At 31.7% G+C, this 21,968-nt stretch overlaps 1 protein-coding gene across 1 annotated transcript in view; it reads left to right on the forward strand.

The window, feature by feature from the left end:
* LOC129227549 (pre-mRNA-splicing regulator WTAP-like) overlaps nucleotides 1–21,968 on the forward strand; it is a 57,921-nt gene that overhangs the window by 15,343 nt on the left and 20,610 nt on the right. Inside the window, exons 3-6 of the mRNA XM_054862129.1 lie at nucleotides 8,466–8,521; nucleotides 8,599–8,663; nucleotides 12,495–12,619; nucleotides 13,634–13,812. Of these exons, the coding sequence (XP_054718104.1) occupies nucleotides 8,466–8,521; nucleotides 8,599–8,663; nucleotides 12,495–12,619; nucleotides 13,634–13,812 (425 nt within the window). The remainder of the gene's footprint in view (nucleotides 1–8,465; nucleotides 8,522–8,598; nucleotides 8,664–12,494; nucleotides 12,620–13,633; nucleotides 13,813–21,968) is intronic.

Genomic DNA, 21,968 nt, shown 5'->3' on the forward strand with positions numbered 1-21,968 from the left:
ATGTAAAAAAATAACAAAAAAATTTCAAGAGAAAATTTCTTGATTGAAAACTTTTTCCTCCCTGATACTTTGCGTCATTGCAGAACTCTCACCATGAATTCCTAATCCTTTAACTAACTTCCTACCCATCTTATAGTTATCAAGTGGTGACATCTATTCTACCTTTTCCACATGGCACTGAAAATTTTAACTGACAAACACTGTGGTCAATGCACCCCCTACGTACAGTGAAACCTGTGTGTAACGATACTGCCTATAACGGTAACCTTTCTATAACAATTTTTTTTATAATCGTTATTCTAATGTATTTCTAAATACAATTGCTTCGCTAGTTCTTTTATAACGTTTCCATATAGGGGAACACCCCTTTTGATTTCTTTAATTCTCAAAGAGGAGCTACCATTTTCATAATTTTTGTATTTTGCATAGACACTTGGCGAACTTTTACATTTTTCCTTATCTTGACTTTTAATTGTATATATGGAAGATTAACTCACACCTAATATTGTCGTGCTACCTTTGACGCATTTTTTAGTTGTTCAAACACATTTGCACACTACAAACCTTTAGTTTTTCTTTAATTGTCAGAAGCTTTCACTTTTTCTTTCTTTCTTGACAAACTTTAAATGGAACAGTGCTCTTAGGTGTCATTATATTTCATCAATTTTCGCATTTAGAATGGAAAAAATATGATAAGTTATTTGTATACACAAACAAAGCTATGTTCAGACTAGTACTGTGGGGGAACTTATGCTGCCAGTGATGCTAAAGGGGTGAAGGTACATCCACGGGGAAAAAATATTTTTAGTAGCCAATAACAAAGCCGATAATTTCTCACTGCCGTTCTCTTCTGAAAAGTTTTGTGTTGTAGGCGAGGAATTCGCGTTAGGTCTAAAATTATTTACTGGAGAAAAAATCGCGTTATATCCATTTCGCGTAAGTCGAATCGCGTTGTAGCGGGAGTCGACTGTATACATACCTATAGTATTACCAATTGGTATAACGAAAAAAGTAACAACAAATAAATTGTTAGCTCAGCCGGTATACCGGATAATTTAATTTTTAAAAAAAGGGCTCATCTAAATGCAGTAAAACCTGTGAAGTTGACCACTCTTGTAAGTTAACCACCTGTCTAAGTTGACCGCTTTTTTCAGGCACGGAATTAGCCCTTATCATATAAATCCACCTCTGTAAGTTGACCACCTGTTTAAGTTGACCACTAAAGTAGTGCACCGCGAGTGGTCAACTTACACAGGTTTCACTGTATCGAGGAAGTTTCAAAACTTTTCCACAGTACCAATGAGAACAGAATAAAAAAAAAAAATACGCACATTTTTTTAAAAGGGGAAAAAATTAGACAGTAAAAATCTTTATTACCTATGGATAATGGAAATGGAATGTAAAATTAAGTGACTTGGGAGTCGCCAAACAAGTTAAAAATGAAGTGAAATCAATATAGGTGGTAGTTGATAGGAGGGATGTTATAGAAGACAAAAGGATCACCAGGATAAAAATGTACTTTTGGAAATAATTTTCGCGACAGAAAGTATGAGAAGGACCAAACAAGTTACACAAAACATTACTTATGGATACATGGGAAAATTGCAATTGAAGAACTGCAACGGTTAAAGAAAGATGAATAAAGCAGAAATTAAAAAGGTTCAAACTGAATATATTGTACTGCACTGAGAAAAAGGAAATTTGAGATTAATTAATGAGTTAAAATTTTGAAGATGAATGTATTTCAAAAAAAGAATATGCGATTTTGTCACAAGTGCATCAATGCAAGGTTTCAAACTGCTCACCGTTCAGAAGAACGGTCGTTCATTTTTTAGGTGAACGAACAAATCCGTTCATTTTAAGTATTCCTTCTTTTTGACCCATTCGTTCATGAACGACACATCCCTAGCATTGACTAATGCATATGTTTTATTTCTGAATCATATAACTGTAAAAGTAGCTAACAGAAGAATGAGTGAAACAGCTAATGCTAAATGAACTCCATTAAAATTGATTAAAATGTAATATGAAGTATTAGATGTAAATAATAAAAGAAACTTTTATTTTAAGTCTATATATTGTAATGATATAAGAAAATAAAGAGTGAGATTTGAGGATGTATTTACTATTTTGAAGGCTAGTTTGGGCCAATTGAAAATATCCAATACATATCAAAATATCCGATATGGTGGAAGAATCAATAAACATATTTTATGACAGTCTGTAATTAAAATATGTTAAAAGAGTATTTTCAAACTGAGGCTTTTAATTATTTTTTTTCTTTGAGAAAAAAAATTGTATTCTTAAATGCATTAAACCTGGGGAGAATTAAAACCTACTTGTCCTGTTTCTATAATGGGATGGTTTTCTTTCAGTCAAAAGTACTACTTTTAGTCATTGAGATGGATAGAATGAGCAAAAAAAAATGACATGCACCCAGAAAATACTTTCATTTTCCCCAACAGTTTTTTTTTATCATTAATTTTTTAAATGTTCGATTTTTCAAACAAGGCGTGGTCTTGATGACGTCACAAATGATGCACTTAGGCGCATCTTTCTACTGCGATTCCACGTTATGATAATCAAGAAGTGAATTGAATATTGCGCTTTACGCTTGCTATCAACCGTATTGTTGCCAACACACGTGAGTAAAGATGCGAATTAAATATTTTGTTCTGTGAAAATGGGAACATTGAATGGCATTTCATCATTTGATACCATCGGCAGAAGCCGTAAACAATGAAAGCGCTCCAATTTAAGTATTTTTTTTTATATTAAACTTAAACAAATTATTTAAAAAATGGTCAAATCCTGTGTTTTTAAGCATGCTCTTTCACAAAAAAAAAAACTTTTAAAATTTTGGAAACGACCCCATTGTTGTCAGTTGTCACTGATACATTAGGTAAATAAATTACATGATATGTAACTTTTTTTAAATCTTTATTCAAAACATGTGTTGATCTTTTGATTTTTAAAGTTCTGTAATGTACATCAGACTTGTGACTCATTCGTAGCTAGTGCTGCAAAATACTTTTAATGTTTCAGAATGCATGATTTTAAATTTTTATTTATTGTAAATAGCTCTGATTATGAGGAAATTAATTTACAAGAATTTATTCTTGGTTATTTGTAATTAATAATGTCTGAACAATCACAGTAAATTATTTCCTTGATTATTTATTCCAAGGCCCATTTACATATTGTATTTTTTATAAAACTGATTTTCAAACAATATTCTCCTATAGAAGTCTCTAAGCATAAGGAAATGAAATTACAAGATTTTACTTTTAATTATTTAATTAATTACAAAGAAATTAGGTACAATTATTCCATAACATTTAATTGATAAATCATCATGATTTTCCTAAAATAAAATTATTTTTCTTACAAATAGTATTTAAACCAAATAAACCCGGTTTAAACCAAAAACACCTGGTTTAAACAAAAAAAAAACCTTTTGGGGGGAGGGGGTTCAAAAAAAAAAAAAAACGGTTTTTTTTTTTTTTTTTTTTTTTTTTTTTTTTTTTTTTTTTAATACCAATTCTGCCAAGAAGTGCATATACAAACCAGTTTTATCAGTGTAGACAGGAGAGAGACCTCATATTCCTATCTGGGGGACGGCATTGTGCTTGATTGTTATTACACATTTGATTGATTAAAACAAAGTTTGTTTTTTTTTATAACTGAATCATGTTTATAATTTTGCATAGAATTGGAAAATAAAATCCAATTAATGCTGATTAACCAACAAAGCTTTAGAGATAAATTACCAATGAATAACTTTGCAAGCTTTTTTTTTATATATAATTCAATTTTGTTGAATCATTTTTTTTTTAAATTAATGCAACATTTTTGATCAACGCAACTTTTCCTATTAGATGCATAAATACACAAGGCAGGCCAACTTAAGTTTTTCTAAAATTACATGAAGAAATTTCCATGTTTCTCTTCTTCTTCTTTTTTACATTTCAAAAAAGTATATTTCAGCCAAATCTTCATTTTATTCCCTAATTTACCTGATTACTTAAGACTTATAAAGATAAATGTATATCATCGAAGCAATCCGTACTGTATCTAAACCTGAAATACTATGAGAAAAAAATCACGTTCAAGAATTTTAATCAATCAAGAAGTTTAAGTGCACTTAGAGTTAGGGCTCTAATACCCGCACGTTTTTTAGCATCCATGATAGATGATGCAGTCAGTGCAAGGGAAAAAATAAGATGTATAAAATTTTGACAACAGAAAATATGTGTGAAACTTTGTGCCCTTATAATTGATCTATTTATGACCCAGTCTTCATTATTGAAACGTGTTAAAAAGATTTTCATATTTGGATTTGTTCTGTCGAAAATAAGGAATGCATTAGGATTGGAAAAGACTTCAAAACGTATCTTTTTAATTAGAGACTTTTGATAAAGATTTTTTTTTTTTTTTTTGAAATAAATTGTATTTCTCTAAACTCATTCTATATATAAACCAGGAGAAATAATGTCTAGAATTTAAAAAAATAGTGTGGGTTTTTTTTTTTTTTTTTTTTTTTTTTTTTTATTTATTATTATTAGGCACTTTGAGACACTTTTTAGATGATTTTTAGAAAATTAATTTTCAAACCCATTTTTAACAAACTTAGCTGAACATGTTATTTAGACATTTTTGTTTCAATTAAATTTTATTTTACTCCATTATTTCATCAAATTCAAAGTTCATAATGAAGACTACAAAGTCCCAACTTGTCCCACTGGTTGAGGTACCTTCTGACACTAGCCAAAAAACTTAAATGAATAAAAAAATACTAATCCTTGTTGATTTAAAACTTTTTATTCACAAACTTACAGCTTGACAAATTTCATTAGGTTCCATATTATTATAGCAAAGCGAATCCGAGCATTCTTATGGTTTTACATTACGTCGATAGTTTATCACCAGGGTTGGCCGGATTGGACCCAATTGGGTTGGACCCAATGGTTTTTTTTTTGAAAAAACTCATTTAAAAAAACCCATTATTTAGCCCACTTTTGGGTTTTTTAAAATTTTCCAAGAAGTTTTTTAAAAAACTAAGTAATTTAAATACTTTCACAATTTAAACTTCTTTTTTTATTTGTTCTTCACCACAGCCAATGGACATAAAAAATGAATTTTGAACTTTAATAGTATTTCTTAACTCTTAACGGCATGAAAGAAATACTTCAAAGATTTTAAATAAATGTATTTAACTTTTTTCTTTAACTGGTCAATAAATAACTCAAATTATCTTGACTAAGTCCTGTCACGTCTGATTTTCTCAATATTTGTAGATTGTACAGAGGAAACTAATCTAGCCGAAAGGCTTTCCTGTGAAATATTTTCTGGAAACCAACATGTCACAAATCTCGAATAAACACAAGGTATATTTTTTAGAAATTAACAGGTTTTACGAACGGTCGAACGAAAAACAGAATAAGATGTGCAGTATTTTCATTATCTTACAAAAAAGTTTCATATTTCTTACTCTGTACACAGAAATAGAAAAACAGGCAACATAAAATTCAAAAAAATATCTTGATTAAGCTGGAATTCAGTAAAAAGGGATTTAAACTACTTGAGGTTCTACAGTAGTTTTGCATAACAAAATGAAATACAATAAAGTAAAATGCAAAAAAAAAAAAATGTAGTAATTACAAACAATAGATTTTATCGCACAAGAAGTAACTTTGCATTAAATGTTGGTAATCATGGAAACTAAAAAATACGAAACTTCATCATTCTTGGGTTTTGTCGTCTTTTTTACTTTTCTTCAGAAAACGCTGACTTTTCCAGCCTTTTTTACCCCAAGACAATTTTTTTGCTTTGTCCATATACTTACGCAACAATATGCTACAAGTACCCCCACATTTTCCCTAAGAAAAGACAAAAAAAACCCACATTTCTTTTAAAAAACCCAGCTTTAGTTGGGGTTTTTTGGGTTTTATTTAAAAAAACCCAAAAAACCCTGGGTCCATGGGCTTTTTTAAAAAAACCCGGATTTTTGCCAACCCTGTTTATCACAGCTCATTTGTTTTGTATTTTTTTGACTTCAGTTTAAGAGTGGTTCTCAAATACCGGAATTGAAAAGGTTAATAAATTTTCGTATTCGTTTTTCGATTAAATTGCTTGTGAAATAATGACATTGATGAGATAATTGATTTACCTAACAATATGCATTTTGGATTGGATCTGCTGAAGAGAAATTAATTGTATTTTTTAAATCAATATTAAAATATATGTGTATTGTTATAAAACAATAGTTTTAAATGTATTATATATTTTAATTAACAAAATGATTTTTTTAAATGCGAATTCATAATTTACGTCAGATTTTTGCCAAATGTGGCAGAGAGGTCCTTTGATGCACAAGAATTCACATTGGGTAGTTTTCATTCGCAAATCAAAACCCCTTCCCACCGGGGGTTTCCTTTTACGAATCCACAGTTTTCGTCGGATCTTTGCCAAATTTGGCACAGCAGATCTTTGATGCTTAGGAATTTTCATAGGGAGTTTTTTGCCTACCTATGAAGGAGAGGATGGGGTGCAAAAACACCCCATGGAGTTTTTCCTTATGCAAATCCAGTTTACTTCGGATTTTTGAAAAATTTTCCATAGAGGTCCCTTGATACCCAGGAATTCACACATAGGGCAGTTTTTGTTCGCAGTCGGACCCTCCCTTCTCCTACTGAGGGTTTCCTTTTACGAATCCACAGTTTTCGTCGGATCTTGGCCCAATTTGGCACAGCAGTTCTTTGATGCTTAGGAGTTTTCATCGGGAGTTTTTGGCCTACCTATGAGGGAGAGGATGGGGTGCAAAAACACCCCATGGAGTTTTTCCTTATGCAAATCCAGTTTACTTCGGATTTTTGAAAAAATTTCCATAGAGGTCCCTTGATACTCAAGAATTCACATATAAGGCAGTTTTCGTTTGCAATCGAACCTCCCCCCCCCCTCGAGGATTTCCTTTTACAAATCCACGGTTTTTGCTGGATGTTTGCCAAATTTGGGTCAGCAATTCTTTAATCCTTACGAATTTTCATGGGGAGTTTTTCGCCTAGCGATGTGAGGGGGAGGGGGGCGGAAACACTCCATGGAGGTTTTCCTTATGCAAATCCAGTATACCTCGGATTTTTGCAAAATTTTGCATTGAGGTCCCTTATACTCAAGAATTCACATATAGGGCAGTTTTGTTCGTAATCGGTCCTTCCCCCTCCCACCAGGGGTTTCCTTTTACGAATCCACCGTTTTCGTCGGATCTTTGCCGAATTTGGCTTAAAAGTTTGATGGTCAGGAATTGTCAAAGGGGTTTTGCCTACCTATGAGGAAAGGAGGGGAAGGTGTGAATACACCCCACGAGAATTTTCCCTTATGCAAATCCAGTTTTCGTCGAATTTTTTTCCAAACATGGCGCAGCAGTCTTTTGATACTCAGGAATTTGCATAAGTTTTTTCTTATCAAAATGGGGTGTATGGGGACCACCTTGGGGGGTTTCGCCAGAAAATCCAGAGTGATTATGAAGAAATCCAATGATGTCTAAATTTAAATTTTGAGTCATAAAATTGTGCTTTCTACACATTGATGTGCTATGTTTGTGTTATGTTTTTTTCTTTCTTTTTTAAATCCGATTGTTAATTATGTATCAGTAGACGAAACTTTTGTTTTCGAGATAGACCGTGTAATGTCGAGTAATGCAGCTAGTGACATATAAATCAAAAGTATATTTCATAGTTCTGTGGGCTTAATGGGTGTATGGTGTGATAGTTTCCAAAATGTATAGCTGCATTCTTTAAAGATTTATTAGTATTTTATTTAATGTTACTCAACTAAGAAGTAAAAAGTCTTAAAACAAGAGCTATTAAATGAATAAAAATGAACTATTTAAGACGTCAATATGAAATATCCATATTTGGAGAGCGATATATCATAGTATTAAAATTCTGATCTTGGCCAGTCCTAGTGTTGTTGGTACAAGTGACTTTTTTGTATTAAATGTTGTTGTAAATTTTATTGTAAATGCTGTTTTTTTTTAGAGATAGAGAACTTTAGGTTCAAAAAAAAAGTTAAATGTTGTTAATTGCCATGAAAGTTGCTTTATTCGAAAGATGATTCTTTGCCATTTTTATTTAAATGTGATTTCTGGGATATGGCCACCTCGGCTGGCTCGAAGAAAGTTCAATTGGAAAGTCCAGTTTTCGCCCTTTTTGCAGCAATAGAGGCCGTATGTCAGTAATAAGGTGGCGAATGTTCTCTTCCAAGGTGTCAATCTTCTGTGGCTTATCGGTGCAGACCAGTGTGTTAAAACGCCTGATCTTGCCGGCCAATTCACAGGTTCATTACGCGAAATTATTCGTATTATTAATCGTCGCACACAATCAAACTGTTGCCAACTTAAAGTTCTATACCTCTAAAAAAAACACCCTTTATTAAATTAGCTATATTAATTACACATGTTTTTTTAGGTTCGAATTGCTCGAGAAGAATTAGAGAAAATGACAAAAGAAGACTTCCAAAAATGGTATTCATTTCATAAATTACAATTTTAGTATTGTCATTATTTTGTTATTTGAAATATTGAATCATGTATCTTTTCAGTTGGGTCTTACAAGAGCAATATGTTGATCAGTTAGAAAATAAATTGAATAGTAATAATGAACTTTGTAAGTATTGTCTTTATTTATTTTGTTTCTTGGCAGTTATGAGAAGTATAAAAGAACCTTAGTTTAAAAAATAAAAGCAAATAAAACAACGTTGAATGCACAAATGTACACTGCAGACACTTTTTTGGCGTTACAAGAAATACCTTTTTCAATGCACAAAATGTGAGCTTATGGATTTCAAGACATCAGACAGTCGGATTTTTTTGTTGGATGTCTTTACATTCGTTAGCTCACATTTTATGCATTGAAAAAGACGTTCTTTGTAATACAGAAACCAGTGTTCCTGCACATTTGTGCTTTTAACTTTTTTTTTTTTTTTTTTTGCTTTTAAAAATTATTTATGTTTGGCGGACTAGAACATAATAGATTAATATAACGTTTTAATTCCAACTTGATTAATCATACCTTTTAGTTATTTGTTTATTTTTAATTTAAAAAAAAACTTTTTTGTAAAACTTTTGACACAAGCAAAATCTTTTAAATAATGCGTAATTAAATTTATCTGGAATTTTATTTTAATAACTAGTATATGGTATTATGAGAAGGTCGATACTACTATTCAATGAGTTCATAATTCATCGTGTGTGTCGGTGGTTCTTCTTAAAACATAATCAATACTCAGTACTCGGCCGAGTAGTGAAAGGCGGAGTACTCGGTACCTCTCTATTAAAAACAGCAGTGTTAGAATTAAGAATTTTTGTTTAAATTTCATGATGGTGCCAGAGATAAATTTTCTGCTGCTAACAAAAAAGAATCTGGTGTATTTTAAATAAATATACTTTTGGGAATAGAGTAAGACAACAAAAAACAGTTTGATACTACGCAATTTTACACATCTTATTTCTATATGAGATCTGTTTGACTCACAAAATATGAAACCAAAATCCGATTTCATACAAAGTGTTTTGTAGCATTCCAACATCCAACAGATATTCCTCCAATGACTAAATGATTTATTGTTGTTGTAACCATAATCACTTTAATGCTGCTGGGCAACTTGTTGACTTATGCTTTTTTAGGACTTGATATATTTATTTCGGGGAATATTTTACATCTTGCCTTTGTCATGTACCAGCTTATGTGATTGTTATTAAATGCTTAAAATGTATGAAACTGTTTCATGTTCTCTTTCCAATGAAAAAAGAAACATATACGTACTTCAAATACTCAAACATTGCGGTCCCCTTGCTCTCATAAGGCTGTATTTTTTGGAAAAAAAAATCAAGGGAAACGAATGAAATCAAACAAGAAAAGCTCTAGAAGAGGAGGTTTTTTTTTTTTTTCCTTAAAGAAGAAAATGTTAATTTATAAGGACATAACGAAAACATGCATAAACAAGTCATTTGGCTGATGAAGCAGAAAAAAAAATTGACCAAGAAAAGACATAAAACCATATGAACCAAAAAAAAAACACTAACCGTCAAAAAAAAAAATCAATAAAATTCTGCGATGTAAAAAAAAATCAATGGAAAAAGTAAGAAATTCAAAGATATTTAATCAAAATAGTTTGTTTTTATTATACTGTTTTATAGTGTCACATTTTTAGGAGTTTTTGTTGCGTTACACTTTTGTTATATTTTTTTTTATGTTCTGTATTATATGTCACCCTCTACTAGGTTGAATTAGCAGTGATGAAATATTTCGTAAAAGAATGTGTGCACATTCGTTATTAATTCTATTTGGAGGACTTTTTTTTTTTGTGGGGGTGGGGGATAAGTCCTTACAAGTCGAAATAAGTCCTTGATTTTAATTTAAAGTAGTGTACCAACCCTGATAATTGATATACCATCATACAATAAACCCTCAGTGATTCTTCCCTTCTTAAACCAAATTTCCCTTAATTCCGGCATCCATTTAGAGGTATATTCTGTATACAAGGTATCCGTGCACCTGGAAATTCATGGATTTTGACCATGATCCAAAAGGATCATGGAAAACCATAATCGAAACAACGCTCAAAAGTCATATAAACTGACAACTGGTCATGGATTTTGTACTATAGAGCGTACATTACTAATAGAGATGCCCAGTTTTACTGATTAGGTGAAAAAATTAATGCATCATAGCCATTTCTATACTTTTAAGCATCAGTCCCGACTTCTTATGCATTTCGAAATCTGATTGCATTTGTTTCAAAAAACTGACTTGTTTTTCTTTTCTATGCGATTCAACCACTTGGGCATTCATAATTTTGTGTTTAGCATTATTTTAAATTCTTCTTGTATGTCTTATTGTGTAGTTGAGGATTTGTACCCTTCTAATTTTGCTGCTCTCATTCAAAAATTTTAATTCATTTGCATCCAAGTTGCTTGAGACCAAAAGACTCATAAAAAATTAAATTGTCATTAATTTTTATTAGTGGATTAAGGAAAATTTAAGAAAATAAAATTATTTTAAAGAACTTATTAAAGTTGGAAGGAATATGGAAATCAGAGAATTTGCAAAATTTTAAAAAAAGTCCAAAAATGTAAATTTTGCAACTTCCAGAATTTTTTAGTATTTGTAGTCGATCCTAAAATTTTGGCAACTATATCAGTTCAGTAATCATTTTGTAAATTACTTTAATTTTTATTATTGTTATTTTTAATTTTTTTTATTATTTATTTTTTCTTTAAACTCAAGTTTGGCAATTAATAAATAATCATTAGCACTCGCAACAGCTAGCTTTTAAGGAATCAAATGTTTGATTCTTTATTTGTTTTTAAAATTAATATTTATTTTAAATTTCAAAAAAAAAACTATTAAAACAAGCTGAAAGGTTCATTATTCACCAGCAAAGATTTTTATTTTGGAATATTTACAATTAAATTATTTTTTTTTTTTAATTTCAGGACTGGGTATTATCGGATTTTTCTGAGAAAGAAATAATAAACTTGCAATTATGTGAATTCTTACCCATTTTTAATTTCTGTACAGTTTGCTGGAAACTGGAAAAAATTATCGATTTAAAAATTTATTCAAATGTGATAGGGTCACTTCATGGCATTTTTGACATTGATTTTAATTTACTGTTTGATTTGCAAATTATTTTAATTTGAGTTGGTGTGTTGGTAGGAAAATCTCAAAATAAAATAATATGTTATTCAAACAGTGATGGGAAACAAAGTTGACGTTACGGACTCGACATAAATGTCTAAATTACCTTGAAACGACCCGATAGCAAAATTTTTCGTTTAAAACTTATTATTTCACTTGTACCACTAGTCCTTGTTGCATTGATTGTTTTAGTAGTTTCTCAGCTTGTTACATTTTGCTTTAACTTAAATATTTAGAGACAAATGCCCATTATGCAAAGTGTAGATCAAATGTTTGTAATTTTGAATTCACAAAACACTTATTATGATGATTATTGTATGAAAAATGTATTTTTTCTCAAATTGCTTCTTATGAATCATGGAAAGTTACAAGCTGAATTCATGTATTTTAAAACGCTAAATGCAGCATATACCCTGTAAAAAAAGGGCGAATTAGCCCAGTCATTATTTTACTTATTTATGTTTACTTTATTTTACTTTATTATTATATTTTCTATTTTGTTGTCTTGAATTCGAAACGCAATTTTTACTGTGTACAGTAGTTTATGTACCCTGGCTCATTTTACAGGTTATGTAATTTAATCTACATTAAAGCGGATGACTTGGATTCCCTATTAGTCCGAGTGAATGAGGTTCTATTGTATGTTTTAATGTTGAATTTTAGTCTAAAGTAGCTTTAAAACATTGTAAAATTGCAATAAATATTAAAATTTGTTGCCCTCCCCATTCCATATGTTTTTAGTGTATGAGTATAAACTGATGTCTGGTTATGGTTTTTCTCTAATGCATTTTCTAGCTGAATTATTGAGCTTGAGAGAATCTGAAGAAAAAATGAAATTGCAACAACTGGAGACAGCTCGAAGAGAAAATATTCTAGTTATGCGACTTACTACTAAAGAGCAAGAAATGCAAGAATATGCTGTAAATAGTTTTGAATATTTCTTTTTATTTCAAATGGAACTATATAATGTTTGTATTCTGCTTAGAAAGATTGTTTCAGGAATGCTAAGAAAAAGAATATAGTGAAATCTCATTTAAGCAAATATTAATGCAACAAAATAATTTTTCAATCCCAATTTTATTTCCATTAAAATGCTTGAGTTCCATTACAACAAACAAAATTGACTATCCCTTGAAGTTTGTTGTAACAGGATTTCCTTGTACATCATTTTTGTTTAAATTGTGTTCTAATTTTATGTCATTAATGATCAATGCTAGGGACCTTTTCTTTGAAACTAATTTACTGATGAATAATGCTGTGTTCTTACTTATTACATGCATATGAAAGCCGAAATGGTATGTGCTTTGCTTTCAATCTGCGAGTTAAACCGAATTATTGCTTCGTTCATTCGTCTGGTCAGTGCTAATTCTGTATTAGCTCCCAGTTTGTTTTGCACTCTTAGCTTCCTTAAGAGGTTTTCCACCTCCAGCTCAGTCACTTTCTATGCCAGGCTGATGAGTGCTAATAAGCGCAAAGCTGCAGTCCTCGGCTGGAATGGCTGAGTTGGCAGTGTATTTCATGTATTTCTGCCTTAGCCCTGGCTATTGGGTTGTAATTTACTGAATATACCATGCCTTGCCTTCAATCTTCGACTGAAATATTTACTGAAAATAAAATTGCATTTTATGAATCAAACGATCTTTTACCAGATCAATACTTTTTGTTAAGTTGATTAGTTCTTGTAATTTGGAAACTTGGGAGCTCATATTCTCCTTTGCAGATGATAAGTAAGGCTTCAAGTTAATTTACTGTTTTTAAAATGCATATTATAATTAAATATTCCTTCAAGAACAGTTTGAGACATGTATTCATTAGGTTTAATAAATTGTAAGATTTATCTCAAGATTAAAAATTGGTCAAGTTCTAAAAATCTTTCAGTTATCTTAGTAGTCCTAACTTCAATTATTTATATTTTTTTTTTAATGTTTGGCTAGGGTCAGATTCAAGAGTTGAAGCAAGCCCAGGTTCCTACTATAGCTCAACTGCGATCAGCTCTTCTGGATCCTGCTGTCAACCTCCTTTTTGAAAGAATGAGAAAGGAAATGGATACACTCAAAGCTTCTCTTGAAGAGACTCAGAACGAACTCAGCGCTTGGAAGTTCACTCCTGACAGGTGTGACATAGAGAAGTCTCTTCAGGAATATCCTAGAATTCACGTACTCTTATTACCCGCACGATAGACCTTATTGAACCCTATGTACTTCGCAACGTTGTAACTATTACGAGCTTAAATGAGCCCTCAACTAGCTTGAGATGTCACACAGCCAGCAAACTGTGACTCTTCAAGCCAGCCATCTGCTTGGGAGACAATCTACTTTGCCATAATTTCGGTTTTAGTTCTCTTGGGAAAAAAATGTGCTTTTCTTGCAACTTAGTATTTTTGGTGTGTATTGAACAAGAAACAAAATTTTTGATTCCCTCTGAGTATGCTTTTGGCATCATGGGAAACTAGTTTATTCGCATAAATTTTACGTCAGACAGGCAGCCAAGTATTCTTTCTTCGGAACATGAATATAAAGATGAAATGGGTAGAGAAAACTTTAAAATATTTGCCTTTTGATGCGATATAATCCAATTTTTCTTGCAGGTTTCATGAAACTGATAATGTCTTTCCATCAACTTTGCATTAATGTGGTAATTTAAAATTTCATTTAACTTTTTTAAAATTGACAATATGTTTAAGATAGAAATAAGCATCTGAAACTTTATTTTGCTTTTACATCATGAGAGTAAAGTAAAATCAGTTTCTAGCATTGCACCACAACTCTGTAAACATAACTGTCATTACCACAAGAAAAAGCATATTAGTTTTACTGCATATGATTCAAAAGAAACTAAAGAGCACCAGAAGAATGAAGATTAATTTTTATAAAATTTGGCGATATCAGCCACTGCAAAGTAAGACTATAAACTTTCAGACTTTGACATAAAATGGCAAAGATTGTCAGGTAAGTCAAGCTATTTTTTTTTTAATTCTCAAAAATTATTATTTTATGTCTAGAAGAAAATATCCAGTTTTCAAGCATGATTTATACAGTTTTATAAAAATGTAATGTTTAGGTTTACACAATGCTCCTCAAAAAAATCCCCCCCCCCTTAACTCTCATACAAAAAATTATGGACAGACTATTCAGAAAGTAAATTTGCAGTATTTAAATACAAAAAAGTATTATGTTTGTTAAAATTGTTTGAAACAATGTCGGTGAATAACAATTATTTTTAGTAGAATTTTGGTTCTCAAAATTGTAATGAGTATGAACTTATGTTTAACATCTGTGAAATTATTTTTGTAAGAAAACAGCAATTGATTTATTGCTTGAATGAAGTTCTCTTTTTCTTATTGGTTGCTTACTGTTTTCAATGTTGCTTTATTTTGAATGAGTTGTATTCAATTGTTTTATGTATATTTTAAATTGTTTTGGTTTTTAATTTAAAAGGAGCTGTTTAAGAGTTTTCTAAATGACCAAAAACAATGTAGCACAATCATGCACATTTTTGCTGTAGAAGCGGTATTTTATGACGCAAATCTGTTATGCTTGTGTGATATTCTGCTATTTGTCAACAATATTAATCCTCCTCCTTCACAAAAAGTGCTTCTAAGTACGGTGTTACTATTCTGCTGTACTCAGCACAAAAGTCATATTTGCAGTCAAACTCAAGATGAACTAGTATGTTGTGGCCATCACGAAACTTTCTTCTATATCTTTCTTGTGAATTCTGATCAATCCCTATGCTTGAAAAGAATGCAATATTCCCAGCAAAAAAAAAAAAAACTTGACGACCGTCCGAATTCCTGAATTCCCGCAAAAGCAAAGCAAAGAACGACTTGAAAGTTATTTTAAAAGCCTTGCTTGAATTAATTAGATGTTTTATTTGTTAACAAACATAAAATGGCAACAGTTATTAATTTTAAATCATTGCGATAACATTTCCGATTATCTCCGGAAAATTAAAATCACGTGAAATAAGCAGACGAGAATATTGTAATTTATCTTTCTTATTGGTTGCATTTATAAAGCTATTTTTATTAACACAAAAAAAAAAAATCAGACCCCCATGGAGCGATTGGCGCCAAAATTGAAACAACGCCTATTTACAAATAGATTCACATTTATTCCAAATTTCATCCAGAACGTAGCATTACTTCTTGAGAAATGGCACTCACAATAAAAAAAAAAGAACATTCGATTGCGCCACCCCCCTTTTCAGTTTTTGACACCAAAATAAAATCAGCTCTTATACCCACTAAGGTCTACTTGCCGATAAATTTTTCTTTCATTCCGTTCATTATTTCTTGAGATACAGCAGTCACAATTGACGACAAAAAACGTTCTATAGCTCAACCCCCGTTTGAGTTATTGACACCAAAATTGAATCAGCACTTGTTCCTGTTAATGGCAACATATGGACCAAATTTTGTTTGATTCCGCCAGTTACTTCCTGAGGAATAGCAAGCACGCGTAACTCAAAAAACGTCCCATTGCTCCACCCCCCTTGGAGGAATTCGCGCCAAAAACCAATGGGCACAAGTTCACATAGGGGCACATATGTGTACCAAATTTCGTTCGATTTCGTGCGGTAGTTTTTGCTGTAGAGCGGCCACAAAAAACTGGTCACACACAGACGTGACACACACACATACACACATACATACACACACACAGACAGACAGACATTTTCCAAAAATAGTCGAAATGGACTCAGCACACCTCAAAACGTTCGAATCCGTCGAAATTCGAAAATTTGCACGAATCCAATACTTTCTTCTATATATTAGATATAGAAGAAAGTAAAAATTGACGTTATAAGTTTTGCACCTCCATGTATTTGGTTCAGATGCAACTTTCTCAGATCCCCCCCCCCTCCTATTGACAAATGACCATAAAACATTGTACACTTTTGGACAAATATAATTTGATAACAATAACCTATTGATAACAATATCCAAAAAAAATCTAGGACCCAGTACACAAAAAATGAAGATTTCTTCAATTAAGGACCATTGATTTTTACAACTGCAAATAGAAATTACAATGACTCAATTAAATGCAGTTTAAAATTATTCATTAGCAGAATGGAATAGTTCTCTTTTCCCATCGAATAAGCCATCCATCCGATGCTACAAAGTCTTTTTTGCTCATTTAAAAAGCAATAAAAAATTTTTAAAAGTGAAGTTTTTTCGGCATTAACGAACCGTTTACTCGCGCATCCTTTTCTCTGACGTTCGTAAACCAGTTTCAAAGCAGATTCAACTTCATCTTTTCCAGCACTGTTTTGTTTGTTGTTTAAATTTTCATTTAGCTTTACTTTGTTTTCAATCTCGTCACTTTTTTTTCTGTTTTTTGTAACTTACAAAGTAATGACTGAAAAAAAATTTAGTTTTACTGCTTTGACTCATCATGTTTAATTTGTCGAAGTGCTTTAAATTTTTTTCTGTAAAAGTTTAATTGTTAAATCATTGCATTTTTTCTCCATGGCTGGCCATGGCCATGTTTGGTCATTTAGAGTGAAGTTTTTAGTGTAACTGGACAGGGAAAAAAAATTTTCTGCTTTACTTATAAGAAGAGAGCTTATTTTCCCAGAAGCTACTTGTCAGTGTTTGCCTTTGCATTTCTGTTGATCAAGGAACAAAATAAGGGAAAAAATGTCAAAGTTTATGAAAAAGTGATAATAATAAACGAAACACTGATTACAATATCCGATTTTTTAAACACGTGTTAAAATACAAGTGTTCCGGGACTGATTCTGATAACATTAACTGATCACATTACTGATCGCCTAGTGTATTTAGGTAAAATACTGACCAAGTACCACCTGGTGACTAATTCAATTTTGATTAAAATTGTAGATACGACTTTTGTGCTTAACACGGCATTTGCAAATACTTGTTGTGGCGATACAAGAGCTCATTTAAAGCGCAAATCAACATTCATACCCTAGTCTATTTCCAAATGTTCTCTAACTATTGATTGGTCAGCTGGAGCCCTAAATAATCAGTTGAATGACTCATGCCTTCTACCTGTCAGATATGGTGACTTAATATTCTGTACACATTTGCATGAAAAGTTTTACCTTAGTTATTGCAAGTTTTTAAGGAATATTAAAACTCGAATAGTCTAAGATCCCACTAGGCTTGACCTACCGTCATCGAGTTTTTTAAAGTTGTTACCTTAGATTAAAAGTAAAACAAGAAAGTAAGAATTACTACCTCTTTCACATGACCTAATCCGGGTTGCCAGGGGTTGAAAGGTGCCAAAAAATGAGTTAATTTACCCTCATCGAGTTTCAACATAAGTTATATAAAAAAATGTTGGTAAAAATATTACAAAACCGATGGTATAGGGTTGCCTATTCAAAAGTGATGCGATCATAGGGTTGCCGTTGTTGGAAGTTTCTATGGAAGGGGTTGGAAGTAACAATTTTAGGAAACTCAATGAGGGTAGGTCAAGCCTAGTGGGATATTGTACTGAAAGAAGAACCAGCATTGAAAGAACCCAAGAGGTTTTTTTTTTTTTTTTTTTTGAAAAAGTCCAGCTCACCGATGTTTTTGATCAACCCTTGGGTTTTTGAGGGGTTTTGATGAAAAACCCAAGATTTTTCTGGTTTTTTTCAAGAGTTATTTTAATTCCGATATCTAGTTATACATTTGTACCAAGCTATTGCTTTGTTACTTTTACTTTTCATAGAACAATATGTAATAATTCATGCATCACATTACTGATGCATTTTGTGAAGAATGTCAAAATTGGAAAGGAAAATGCATATAAATTTGAAAACAGTTTTAATATTTATATGAAATATTATCAAAGTAAAATTTAAGAAATATGGTGCAGTCATCACACAGTTTCGCTACTTAAGTCTAATTTCTTGTGATTATTGTAATTGAACTTTTTCACTTGATAACCTAACAGCAAGCTGCTGTTATAAAAGAGAGTTCACAGTCTGCATTATGGTTTATCAAAGCATTTTTTGCGACAGTGTAAAAAAAAAGTCTTTGGAATTAAAATAATTATTGTTCTCTTAAATATTTTTAAAAAGTTAATAGGGAAATCTGTATGCAGTTTCAATTTTTTATACTTAAAACGGAACCTCTTTATAGGAAATAAAAGTAAGGTTTCTTAGAAATTCTGAGAAGAAGTCTGTAGCATACCTGCATCCAGGAGACCCCATAGCACCTACAGCCTTGAAATTTCGTACAAAATTACTTTGAGCCCCCGTGTTTTTATTCATGCACCTGGGGTTTTATTTTTTTTAATTCGAATTAGTTTTTTTGCAATTTAATTTTTTAGCTTAAAAATTGCTTAAATTGCCTATTGCCTATTAAAGAGGTGAAAAATTACTTGCTCCTATTAATATTATATATGGATGGAAAGGGTAGAATTTTCCACATTCTACTTAATTTTTTTCAATGCTCTAACTTAAATACTTCGGGAGTTATTTGTGTTTTTAGCTCGAACTGTTTTAGACTTAGCTAAAATTTAGGCACTACTTTCTTTATTATGTCTACGCATAAAAAGAGAAGGAATTGTCCCACAGTTTTCTTTTTGACACCACTGGAAAGAGCAGATTTTTTTACTTCAGATCTAACTCGATTCATGGTCGAAAAACTAAGATTCTACGCTAAAGGAAACAAAGTTCCAAACCGTTAAAAATCAAGTTCGAACAATCTCACATCCATTAAAATTATTGATGTTTTATTTGGCATTGCCATAGTTATGTCTTTACGATTTGCATGTTTCTCATTCTTTAAGGGTTTCGATTTTAACAGAAAATCTTAGACTCAACTAAATTCAAGCATCAAGCTAAAGAGCAAAATATAATACTAGAAACCATGAATATGAAAGCGGCTTTTCAAACGTACAAAACTGCAGTTTTCTAATCCTCAGGAGCCCCTTAAGCCCTTATGACTTTGCAAATTGGTACAAGTTGTTTTGAAACCCAGGGAAGAGGTGCTCTTTGTTCCAACCATACTTTATTGAGATTTTAGTTTGTATAAGGAAAATTGTTTTCTAATCCTGATTAAAGGGCACTGCATTTCCTTGACCTTTCCAAAATCCGATGGCACCACTGTACTGTACAGTATGTCACATGCACGTTGGAAAAACTTAGGCAATATCGGCGCTTTGCAGGTAATTAAGCAGCAATCTTTTAGCGTCTAGTTCTGGTTTGTCCTTTATCTGGATAATTTCCTGAATTCTACATTAACTATTGAGCTGAATTTAAAAGTATTTATATAGATTAGTGCATTTTGAACGAAAATTGCTTGATTAAACCATATGTTTCCCTCAAGTAACATCATTTAAAATCTCCCGTTTTCTCCCTTGCAACTTTGATCCAATTTCTTGTTTTTTCATTTCATAAGATTGACAGGATGCTATAATATTTAGTGTATGAGACAGTGACAAGCAAAAGGATGCAAGTGTAAGAAATTTAGATCTCATCTGCCATTGTTAGCTCTAAGCTACCTTTCAGTGACTTAAGAGAAAAGGTATTCAGAGACTGTCACCCGAAAAATTTTCAAACTTGTAGTTTTAAAACTGTTTGGTTCTTCCAAAACTGAACCGTTAAAAATGCAAAATCAAGTCATCTTCTGGTGAACATAAGGGAAGAAGTTAGGAGACTCTCTCCCTGCAGAAGAATTTTTGAAGCTGAATTATTATGAACTCTGCTTTAAGCTATTTCTGTTTTACTCAGAGAAAATTTGTAGGCTCTCGCCTGAAAATTTTTTGAAATTGAAGTCTTTAAACTTTTTGGTTGCCTTTGGTGATGTAAATATAGGAGGAAAGGAGGCTTTAAAAAAAATTTTTGAAACTGGATCTTTTTGATGAATGTAGGGAAAGGTTATTTGGGTCCCCCCCACTCCCCGTTGCCACAATTTTAAGCTGTTATCTTTAGTAAGGTAAAGGATTGCAGATATGTCCCTTGAAAGTTTTCTAAAGCTGAAGTATGTAAAAAATGGTATTTTAGGAGATCTCTGGGTTATTAGGTAAGGAGGAGAACATCTTCTCTAAAAATAATTTGTTTTTCAATTAAGGTCTTTAAACTTTTAGGGGCTGTTTGGTGAGAAAAAGTAATGTTTTTTTTTTTTAATTTCCGAAATTTAAGTGTTAAAAAAGCAAATTTATACCATTATTGATGAACTTTACTCTTTATGTTTGGGCTCTCTCACAAAAATTTTTCATTTGCGAAGTAGTAAAAACGCTATTTTGTGCCCAGTTTAGGCGATTTAAGGCTGTGTGAGGGGAAGGTGCTCCTCAAATGTTTTTAAAAACAGAACTCGATATAAGATTGTACAGTCGAGAGGACCAAGTATAAATAAAGTTGATTCCGGGGAGATGGATGCCATCAGAAACCGGTGAATCTCAAAAGTGACCCGGAACGTCAACTTCAATTAAGTGAGGACAATTAGCAATTCGTGATTGCTTAAAAAAGGTCAATAAACCAGCGAATATCGAAATTTCACGTGAATAAGAATCTGCTCATTCATAGTTCAACTAAGACTCTGAGTTAAACAAAGAAACAAATTAAAGTTCAGAAGCGTCCTCTTCATATATTGATCAACCTTATCAAAGCCAAAGGAGAAATTTAATCATTCATTGCAAGGTTTGGTATACACAAGCAAATATTAGTCATCAAAAGCTGTTTCAGTTTCCTAACATTCAAAAGTGTTTAAAGGCACATAACGAGAATCCTGAATTTAATAGGGACGAAATCCTAATTTTTTGCTGATTACCAGGTAAAAACAGACATGGAATCAAGATTTGAAGACTCTACCAAGTCAGAAATTTTGGATTGATTTTAGATCCATTTTCTTTTGAAGTTGGATAAGCTTCACACCTCTTTGCAGACAGAATCAAATTTTCAGGTTGTACTGTTACAAGTTTGCCTTTTGGACCCGAATGTTCATCTATGAGGGAAAAAAACTAAACCGCTCCTCCTTTCAATATTAGTTCCTGTCAATATTAGTTTTCAGGAGGAGAATCAGGTGATTTAGTTCTGTCGCTATCTCCTCAAAAATAGGCTGATTATTTACTTCAAAGGAATTATTTTCTGCATAAATCTGATGAATATAATGCATTCAAGCTTAAACTAAAATCCTCCAAGCACAAGGCAGCAAACAAATGAGTTTTTAAATTTATTTATTTATTTTTTTTATTTATAAATATTAACATTCTTAATTCTTCCAGATTCCGAATCAAAAAATGAATTAATAAAAAAAGTTATCAATCATCGGGTATCAGGTGTTTTTTTTGGGGGGGGATACACTTT

This window comes from Uloborus diversus, chromosome 8 (assembly GCF_026930045.1).
Source record: "Uloborus diversus isolate 005 chromosome 8, Udiv.v.3.1, whole genome shotgun sequence".
Lineage (NCBI taxonomy): Eukaryota > Metazoa > Arthropoda > Arachnida > Araneae > Uloboridae > Uloborus > Uloborus diversus.